General features: G+C 46.8%; 1 protein-coding gene across 1 annotated transcript in view; it reads right to left on the minus strand.

The window, feature by feature from the left end:
• Window positions 1-3,757, minus strand: part of mylk2 (myosin light chain kinase 2) — a 255,199-nt gene extending 251,442 nt beyond the window's left edge. Inside the window, exon 1 of the mRNA XM_068048759.1 lies at window positions 3,552-3,757. Coding sequence (XP_067904860.1) covers window positions 3,552-3,681 — 130 coding nt within the window. The 5' untranslated portion in view covers window positions 3,682-3,757. The remainder of the gene's footprint in view (window positions 1-3,551) is intronic.
• Between the last annotated feature and the right edge of the window lie 7,791 nt (window positions 3,758-11,548).

Raw genomic sequence — 11,548 nt, forward strand, 5'->3', positions numbered from 1 at the left:
AGTCCCACAAACACAGATCACACACAAACACACCAGTACAGTCCCACAAACACAGATCACACACAAACACACCAGTACAATCCCACAATCAGGCATTACACACAAACACACCAGTGCAGTCCCACAAACACAGATCACACACAAACATACCAGTACAGTCCCACAAACACAGATCACACACAAACACACCAGTACAGTCCCACAAACACAGATCACACACAAACACACCAGTACAGTCCCACAAACACAGATCACACACAAACACACCAGTACAGTCCCACAATCAGGCATCACACACAAACACACCAGTACAGTCCCACAAACACAGATCACACACAAACACACCAGTACAGTCCCACAAACACAGATCACACACAAACACACCAGTACAGTCCCACAAACACAGATCACACACAAACACATCAGTACAATCCCACAAACATAGATCACACACAAACACACCAGTCCAGTCCCACAAACACAGATCACACACAAACACATCGTTACAATCCCACAAACACAGATCACACACAAACACACCAGTACAGTCCCACAAACACAGATCACACACAAACACACCAGTCCAGTCCCACAAACACAGATCACATGCAAACACACCAGTACCGTCCAACAAACACAGATCACACACAAACACACCAGTACAATCCCACAAACACAGATCACACACAAACACACCAGTGCAGTCCCACAATCAGGTATCACACACAATCACACCAGTACAGTCCCACAAACACAGATCACACACAAACACACCATTACAGTCCCACAAGCACAGATCACACACAAATACATCAGTACAATCCCACAAACACAGATCGCACACAAACACACCAGTACAGTCCCACAAACACAGATCACACACAAACACACCAGTACAGTCCCACAAACACAGATCACACACAAACACACCAGTACTGTCCCACAAACACAGATCACACACAAACACACCAGTACAATCCCACACACACAGATCACACACAAACACACCAGTACAGTCCCACAATCAGGCATTACACACAAACACACCAGTACAGTCCCACAGACACAGATCACACACAAACACACCAGTACAATCCCACAAACACAGATCACATGCAAACACACTAGTACCGTCCCACAAACACAGATCACACACAAACACACCAGTACAGTCCCACAAACACAGATCACACACAAACACACCAGTACAATCCCACAATCAGGCATTACACACAAACACACCAGTGCAGTCCCACAAACACAGATCACACACAAACATACCAGTACAGTCCCACAAACACAGATCACACACAAACACACCAGTACAGTCCCACAAACACAGATCACACACAAACACACCAGTACAGTCCCACAATCAGGCATCACACACAAACACACCAGTACAGTCCCACAAACACAGATCACACACAAACACACCAGTACAGTCCCACAAACACAGATCACACACAAACACATCAGTACAATCCCACAAACATAGATCACACACAAACACACCAGTACAGTCCCACAAACACAGATCACACACAAACACATCGTTACAATCCCACAAACACAGATCACACACAAACACACCAGTACAGTCCCACAAACACAGATCACACACAAACACACCAGTACAATCCCACAAACACAGATCACATGCAAACACACCAGTACCGTTCAACAAACACAGATCACACACAAACACACCAGTACAATCCCACAAACACAGATCACACACAAACACACCAGTGCAGTCCCACAATCAGGTAGCACACACAATCACACCAGTACAGTCCCACAAACACAGATCACACACAAACACACCATTACAGTCCCACAAACACAGATCACACACAAATACATCAGTACAATCCCACAAACACAGATCGCACACAAACACACCAGTACTGTCCCACAAACACAGATCACACACAAACACACCAGTACAATCCCACACACACAGATCACACACAAACACACCAGTACAGTCCCACAATCAGGCATTACACACAAACACACCAGTACAGTCCCACAGACACAGATCACACACAAACACACCAGTACAATCCCACAAACACAGATCACACACAAACACACCAGTTCAGTCCCACAAACACAGATCACACACAAATACACCAGTACACAGTACATGGGGCAGCACAGTGGCGCAGTGGTTAGCACCATAGCCTCGCAGCTCCAGGGACTCGGGTTCAATTCTGGGTACTGCCTGTGCGGAGTTTTCAAGTATTCCCTGTGACTGCGTGGATTTTCGCCGGGTGCTCTGGTTTCCTCCCACCGCCAAAGACTTGCAGGTGATAGGTAAATTGGCCATTGTAAATTGCCCCTTGTGTAGGTAGGTGGTAGGGAATATGGGGTTAGTGTAAATGGGTAGTTCTTGATCTGCATAGACTCGGTGGGCCGAAGGGCCTGTTTCAGTGCTGTATCTCTAAATAAAAAAAAAATAAATAAAAAAAATACAATCCCACAAACACAGATCACACACAAACACACCAGTACAGTCCCACAATCAGGCATCACGCACAAACACACCAGTACAGTCCCACAATCAGGCATCACGCACAAACACACCAGTACAGTCCCACAATCAGGCATCACGCACAAACACACCAGTACAGTCCCACAATCAGGCATCACGCACAAACACACCAGTACTGCCATGCACTTCTAGTTCTCCATGACTCACCTGACAAACTCACATAGCAGTCACGTGTGTTGTGCCAGACCAGCATCCTCACGCTAGACCCATAACAACATCGACCCCGTCAATTCACACTGGGGTATAATCCCATGCACCCAGCATCCTGTGACTGCATCTCCACCCCCCACCACCAACCCCAACACAAAGAGGATCTCTGGATAGGAACTTAGTCAGGCTGGCCTGCGCTTACCCAAGGGCACCAATTTAAATGTAGTCCCTTTACCCTAACTGTGGCTGAGATCAGATGATGGCCTTTCTTGGGGATTGGCCCTCAGATTCTCCTGGTCTGTATCGCTCAGCTTCTCAGTGTCAGCTGTTGCTCAGGTGATAGTACTCTTACCTCTGACTCAGAAGGCTGTGGGTTCAAGCCCCACTCCAAAGCCAGGCTGACAGTCCAGTGCAGTACTGAGGGAGAGCTGCACTGTCAGAGGTGCCATCTTTCAGATGAGATGTTAATCAGGGGCTCCTTCTACCCTCTCAGATGGATGTTAATAATCTTATGACACTATTTCGCAGAAGAGCAGGAAAGCTCTCCTTGACCAATATTCAACTCTAAATCAACACCAAAAAACAAATGATCACATTGCTATTTGTGGGAGCTTCCTGTGCACACATTGGCTGCTACATTTCCTACATTACAGTACTTCATTGGCTGTAAAGTGTTTTGGGACATTCTGGGGTTGTGAAAGGTGTTATCGAAATACATGTCTTCCTGCTGCACTAGATAATCCAATGTGGCAGTGTGGCAACTCCATCCCATCACCACTATGGGTGGGGGTGCAGGGATAAGGATCATGTTTCTGGACCCATCGACTATGCTGATCTTTACCAATCACTTTGACGTTGCTCCCTTCACCAGTGCCGGCCTGTAGTACAGTCCGCTCCTCCTGGAACGATGCCACTGAGCCTGAGGTTGCTTCTTTACTCTCGCTCTCTGTACATTCACCATGATTTGACATTTCTCCCCCACTGTCATGGATGTGATCCCCCAACAGTTCGTTTTTTGCTCTATCTCTGGGCGTCTCATGACTTCTTCCCCCCTCGTCTCCAGGTTCACTTTGAAACGTGTCGGCAAATTCGGGATTGAAGTCGCAGCCCTTCACGGTGCAACTCTGTGAAGCCCCCACAGTTTCTGCTTGTGCAGGCAGTCCAGGTCCAGTGGGGGAAAGGCTGGTGTCCCCCAGCTGTCTGTCTGTGGTGACTGCTGATGACCTTGCAATCTCGGCTGAGCTCGCTGCTGTTATCTCCTCACAGCTGCCATGGAAGAGAAAGTATATCAGATATCAATGGAGCCTTCTGATAATGTTCAGTTCATAATACAACAGAGAATCAAGTACCCTGCAGACTGCAGATGAGAACTGAAAAAGGAAATAAGAGAAGCTCAGCAACAATCTTCCAATCATTCTTAAATATTGGGGCCAGTGCCAGACCTCAGGAGGTCATAGACAGACTGGGGAAATTGGCAAACACATGACAGATGAAATTTCATACTGAGAAGTGTGAAGTGATGTGCTTTGGTAGGAAGAACGAGGAGAGGCCATAAACTAAATGGTACAATTTTAAGAGGGGTGCAGGAACAGAGAAACATGGGTGTATATGTACACAACTGTTTGGAGGTGGTTGGACAAGTTGATAATGTTATTAAAAAAAAGCATACTGAATCCTCGTCTTTATTAACAGAGGCATAGAGTACAAAAGCAAGGAAGTTTTACTCAACCTTTATAAAACACTGATTTGGCCCCAGCTGGAGGATTGTGTTCATTTCTGGGAACCATAACAAGGGTGGACACAGAGGCTTGGGAGAAGTTTCAGAGATTTACTAGAATGGTTTCAGGAATGAGGGACTTCAGTCATGTGGAAGTTGGAGTTGCTCGTCTTAGAGCAAAGAAAGTTTGCACATTTGATAGAGATGTGCAAAATCTTAGAGTCATACAGTTTTGAATGGTTTTGATAGAGTAAATAAGGAGAAGGTATTTCCAGTGGCAGGATGGTCAGTAACCAGAGGACACAGAATTAAGATGATTAGCAAAAGAACCAGAGGCGATATGAGGAAACTTGCCTTTACACAGTGAGTTGTTGTGATCTGCAACGTGCTGCCTGAAAGGGCGGTGGAAGCAGATTCAATAGTCACAGTCAAAAGGGAACTGGATAAATACTTGACAAGGAGAGATTTTGCAGGGCCGAGGGAGAACAGCAGGGGACTGGAACTAATTGGATATCTCCTTCAGACAGTTGGCACAGGCACAATGGGCTGAATGGCCTCCTGTGCTGTACTTTGCTAGGTTTACACATTGGTAAATGAGATTCAGAATTTAAAACTGTTATAAGATTGAGTATTAACCTCTGATTTAATGGGCTGGATTTTCAAAATAGGGTTGGGAACATAATGCCCAATGATTTCCAGGTCCCAACCCTACGCCTCAGCTGGGTCACTCTCACCATTTTTAAATCATGTCCCCACAGGGTCCCCATCCCATGGCCCTTTCAAAATCCAGTCCGATGTAGCATGAAGCTATGGATGGCTTGGTGTTTAACCACACTGCCTTTCTGGGATATTAAGTCAGACAGACCCAAGAGGTGGCAGGTTGAAACTCTCGTCTATGACTTCACCCTCCCTATCTCTGTAACCTCCTCCAGCCCTTGAACCCTCTGAGTATTCTGTGCTCCTACAATTCTGGCCTCATGTGCAGCCAGCACTTCCTTCACCCCTCCATTGGCAGCTGTGCCTTCAGCTGTCTGGGCTCTAAACTCTGGAATTCCCTCGCTAACCCTCTCTGCCTCTCACTCCTCCTTTAAGATGCTCCTTAAAACTGACCTCTTTGACCAAACATTTGGTCACCTACACCAATATCTCCTTTTTTTGCTTTGGGGTCAATTTTTGTTTACATATGCTTCTGTGAGGTGCCTTGGGATGTTGTTAAAGCTGTTAAAGGTGCTATATAAATGCATGTTGTTGCTGTATGCAGAGTTACAAGATCTCAGTATGACTCCATATTAAGCTTAATGGGCTGAAGAAAGGCCAAATCAGATTTCCCATTCTTTATCACTGTTCAGTGAAGCTTGCTGGAAGTAGCTGCAGGCTGTCAGAAGCAGAGAGGATTAGGTTTGCTATGTGATACTCTGTCTCTGTCACCTCCTCCCTGTCTCACTTTCTGGGTCACACATGGAGGATTTTCACTTGAGTGAGAGAGTGAAGGGTTATTGCTGTCCTTCCCCCATCCCAAGTTTCACTACTTTCACCAGAGCAAGTTCGACTGATGATTAAATCAATGCAGGATATATTATGACACATGACATTTTGCATTTTGAATGCTGTCATTAATATTCATTTTGCAGTGTCTTTGAATGGCTGAATCCCTATTATTGCTCAATATCTGTCTGAACGTGAGAGACAAAAATGCAGAAACAGAAGTAACTCAGTTTGGGGAAGGAATGTACTATTATTCAAGTTCAGAAGGATGCTCGGAATAAAAGTCATAAATTTTAAGATGATATTTTAGCAGATCTCTTAGTACTGCTGCAGGGATATGCGGTAGAGAAGGAAAGATTTAGCTTAATATTTTCCTAAGTTTTATGCTTTCAATCTTTACGATAACAAACTGCCCCTTAACGGAATGGAACAGTCTGCTTATTCACTACTGTGGTAACCATGCCAAATCCAATGTCCCAATCTTATAATTTTGGAATGAAATAACAATTTGTGTTGGTTTTGCTCTAAGCATTCTATTTTAGACTTCAACCATGAAACAAATGTGAAAGGAACTGTAAGATAGAATATTAATGTTTAACACTATGTTTACAATCGAGAGCAATGCTAAGTATAAACAGGGAGCAATAATCTAGTTAACATCCTTCAGTAACATGACTCGGTTTGTCAGTGTAGATTTTTATATTACTAGTCAATCTCTTGTGGGAGCCAAGAGTGAGCACAGGATTCAAGTGTAGCAGAGTTAGAGGGCAGGAGGGAACTGGGCCCAGGTAGGGAAGAGGATGAGGAGGAGAGGGAGATGGAAAGGTGGAGGTGTTTGGGGAGGATTTCTGTAGCTGGGGTCTAGGTAACTAAAGGTGACCATGAATGGGTGTTTTAGCCACTGCTGCTGGATTTGGTCCCAAGTATAGTCAGAGTGGATTTAGTAGCAAGAGAACCTGTGTGTAACGGGAAATGGTTTACACATCAATTAAAACTCAATCAACCTATTGGACTGCTGTCAACAGCAAAGATTGTTTCACGTAAACACATGTATTACTGCATGTATCTGACAGTCATTTTTTATTTCTTCGTGGGATGTGGGCGTCACTGGCTAGGCCAACATTTACCCATCCCTAATTGCCCTTGAGAAGGTGGTGGTGAGCTGCCTTCTTGAACCGCTGCAGTCCATGTGGGGTAGGTACACCCACAGTGCTGTTAGGAAGGGAGTTCTAGGATTTTGACCCAGCGACAGTGAAGGATATAGTTCCAAGTCAGGATGGTGTGTGGCTTGGAGGGCAACTTGCAGGTGATGGTGTTCCTGTGCAATGGCTGCCCTTGTTCTTCTAGTTGGTAGAGGTCGTAGGTTTGGCTCCTGGTGTCCTAACGGCTAAATGTTAAACTCTCAAATTTGTGTTGAATCCTTTAATGGCCAGCCAGGAAAGTATCAAAATGGTTAAGTCAAGCTTAGGCTCACAACTAAGGTCAGAACATGTGGCGTCAGGAATGGATAGAAAGCTGGCTATAAAACAGAAAACAGGAGAGTAGAGGCTAAAGGTAGTTTCTCCGACTGGCAAAAGATAGGGAGTGATGATTCACAGCGATCAATGTTGGGACCACTGTTGTTCACCATTTAAATTAACGATTTGGATTGGGAATCAGAAGTAGAATTTCAAAATTTGCACATGACACCAAATTGGGAGGTATAACTTAAAGTGAGGACTGCGGTAAAATAAGGAAGCTTAATGTGCATAACGAGTATGTAATTGGCAAATGAATTTCAATGTAGACAAGTGTGAGGTGGTACATTGTGGTAGAAAGATAAGGAGGCCACATACAGCTTAGAAAATAAGTGTTTAAATGAGATTCACGAGTGAAAGGATCAATAGGTACAGACACACAGAGCACTAAAAGTAGTGGCGCAGATTAAGAAAGCCATTAAAAAAAAGCAAACAAAGCACTGAGGTTCATTTCTAGAGGAATAGAGAAGTTTGTTTAACTTAGATAGAACCAAGTAAAGCACAAGTACAGTATGAACGGTGGCATTGACTGATGGGTTATATGACCTGTATCTGTGCTGTATATTCCATGTAAACTTTGTTGGACCACATTTGGAGAACTGTGAACAATTTTGGTCTCCATATTATAAAAAGGATATAGAGGCACGGGAGATGGTGCAAAAAAGATTTACTAGAATGATGCTAGAACTGAGAGGTTATACTGCTCAGTAAAGATTAACCAGTCTGGGGCTCCTTTTGTTAGAAAATAGAAGACAAAGGGGTAATCCGAGAGGTCTTGGAGATCATGAAAAGTTTGAAAGGGTAGATGTAAGGAAGATGGGAAGAATTTTATTGTGCCCTTGTAGGTGGGGTTGGGGGGTGCGGTGCAAATGGCAGGGGGTGCCATTGCAGACGTGTGTTCCTTGCCATTTTGTCAGGGTGGAGAAGGCCGAAGACGGCCTTCCTGCCCCAGGCCAATTGAGGCCCTTAAGTGGCCAATTAGTCCTAGTTAAGAAACTCTTCCTGCCTCACCTCAGTGGAAGGCAGAGGGGCCCACCACAGTGGGGAGATGCTGCCAGGCAGCCTCCTAGCGGGGTGATGGGGGGGAACCCCTCCTTTGTGGATACTCCAAGGCCCCTGGAGGGTTCCCCCGGTGGTGATTGCTGCCCTCCCCCAGGAAGATAACCCTCCCCACTTTCACCAACCCCACCTGCCTGAATTGCCCTGGTGACCCTGTCCCCACTCACCTTTCCTGGGATCCCTGACATCCTCAATGTTGCAGGACCTCCCACAGTATCGACAGTCGACACTGCTCCCAGTGGTTCTGCAGAGCCACTGCTCTTCCGATTGGCCAGCAGCTCTGGACATGGGAACTTATCCTTCAAAGGGACGGTGTCCCCGGCAGCAGGCGGTTAGTCAACTGCCTGCCGTGAAATGACATCGGGGGTCTGACGGAGGGCCAAGGCGGGGTGTCCCCTTCCTTCCAACCCACCGCCAGGACTCCTGTCTTCAGAATAAAATGCAGCCCGAAGTTTCCATTTGTGGGCGAAACCAGAACAAGGGGCCATAAATATAAACTAGTCACTAATAAATCCAATAGGGAATTCAGCAGAAACCTCTTTACCCACAAAGTGGTTAGAATGTGGAACTCGCAACCCAAGGAGTATTTAAGGCAAACAGAAATGACGCATTTAAGGGGAAGCTCGATAAACACATGAGGGAGAAAGGATTAGAAGGATATACTGATAGGATTAGGTGAGGAAGAGTGTGAGGAGGTTTGTGTGGAGCATGGGCATCAGCATCGACCAGGTGGGCTGAATATTCTATTTCATTGCCATAAATAGCATGTAATAGAAGCATGGATGATGAATTCATCAGCTGACGGCCTGAGGTAGGGGATATTACAAAGGTGGAAGTAGGTGGTCCTTGTATTGGAGAGGATGTGGGTCAGAAGCTGAGCTTGGGGTTGAATGGGACATTGAGGTTGCGAACAGTCTGGTTCCGGTCAGAGTGACTGGGGTGTGATAGTCGGTGACGAGGTTACTGAGATTCTGGTGGGGCTGGAAGATAATGGGGGAACTTTTAATGCTGTCTCCTGCGGCAGGGAAAGCATAATATCGGGGGTATCTCGCCACTGCCAAAATTTAGTCCGGGGCGGGTAGGCCTGTGAGCGGCCTTCCCACCCCACTGCCAATTGAGGCCCTAAACTGGGAATTTAATGCCAAATGAAGGGCTTCATCCTGCCACCACTGCCCTGTTGCCACACAGGAAGCACAGCATGAAAAACCATGTGGGCTGCTTCCTGGCTTCGGGTTGGGGGGTGGTGGGAGGGGGTGTTTCCTCATTAGTGCTTGAATCAGGGACCTGGCTACGGGAAGTGGGGGTGCCCACTGAGAGCCACCCCCCTGCCCTTGCTAACAACCCCTATACACTCCCTCTCTGTGACCCCCACCCCGCAAAGCCCTTGGCCTTGACCTACATGTGGTCGGAGTCCAGCACCTCTCCTGGGCCTCAGGTGGATTCTTCACCGACAGCAGCCACTGCCTCTGTGGTGTAATTGCTCAGTGGAAGAGTTGCCAGTGTCTGATTGGCCGGCAGCTCTCCACCACCAGGGTCCTTGATCCCATGGAAACTCCGCTGCTCTCCACTTAAATCTTTAATTGACACTAGATTCGGTGGGCTTTCAACAGAAGAAGCAACGGGGGGTGGTGGGGGGGTGGTCTCGGTGTTTCTTTTTCCCGACTTTGAGACCCCTGTTGCCAGCATAGAATCCCAGCTCATGCCTTTGTTCTTCCCATTGTTTAACTGGAGGAAATTATGACTCATGCGAGACTGGATGTTGGATATTCTGTATGAAAACACAGAGGCAATGGAAGGGTCAAGGAGGTAAAGGAGAAGATGAAACTGAATGGATCCTGGCCCAATATCCACAATTACTTTCCAATATGTAGGTAAGGAAGAGGATCCACCATAGCTGTTGCTTGATGATGGCCTGGTTAGATTGTTTTGAACCCTGTCATTGTGTTTACCTGAGTTCAGTGGTGATGGCAGGAGCTCCAATTGATTGTGCATGTGATTCTCACTTTGATTTCTGGGTATTTTCTCCATATCTGCATTCTCACTGACTGCTTGTTGTGAATCTTCATGAATGCCTCCTTCTCTCCCAGCGTTACCCCCAAAACCCCCTGCCTCATCCCTGCTAGACCCCCAAACAACCCCCCCGATCCCTGCCCCCAGGAACACTCCCCCAGCTCCTCCCTACACTCTTCCAGGTCCCCCCTCTAAACGCTGAGCCTCCTGCCCCCTAGCCTCAGTTTTCCTGTCCTGCTGTGCATGGGTTGATTCTAAGCAGTGTGTTACCTGTGCATGGGGCAGCTGTTGACGTTATGTAAGGATGGTGCTGTAGATATCTTCAGTGTTGTGGTCCATCCCAGGGGTTCACTTGTGTTACATCCATCTTCACCCAAATCCAGCCCTTCCTTTCCATCTGATTCCTCAGCCATCCTTTCAATTTGCTTGTTGACTGTGGTCAGCCCCAGGAGCCTTTCCTCTTTCAGTTCGCCGGCCAGATCCATTTTCATGTCCATGGGCTTCTGTGTACTGCTCACTCCAGGGTGGGCTGGAACATAAAGTGCCTGTGAAGATTCCCCTGCTCTGCTCCAGGTGTTACCACTGCTTTATGTCTCAATGGGGCCTCCTTGCTTCCTGAGACCTCCTTCACGGCAATCATGTGACTCTGCTCTCCTAAAAGATCTGTCACTTCACCTTCACTTTTTCCTGATATATGGGTTGGTCTCAAGGCCTCCTTTTCAGTCAATGGATCTGCATTGGAAAAACAGAAGATGTGGCATTAAAATGCTCTTCTCACTCATGGGGGGGTGGTTTTATGCTCTTCCCCATGGTGAGAGAATTTAATCGGGTGGAATGATGGCGGGGGTGGAGGGAGGATACCCCCGTCACCTTCCCGTGGATGGCCTTCCATCCCGTCACCAATTGAGGTCCTTAAGTGGGCAATTAATGCCCAATTAAAGGCCTCATCCTGCCTCTGCCAGTATCAGCCCAGCGGCGGATGGGCCTATCGTGCATGGGGAGCACAACAAGCTAACCCATCTGGTTGTTTGCTAGCTCTGGCTGGGGGGA

The sequence above is a fragment of the Heterodontus francisci genome, chromosome 16, assembly GCF_036365525.1.
Source record: "Heterodontus francisci isolate sHetFra1 chromosome 16, sHetFra1.hap1, whole genome shotgun sequence".
Lineage (NCBI taxonomy): Eukaryota > Metazoa > Chordata > Chondrichthyes > Heterodontiformes > Heterodontidae > Heterodontus > Heterodontus francisci.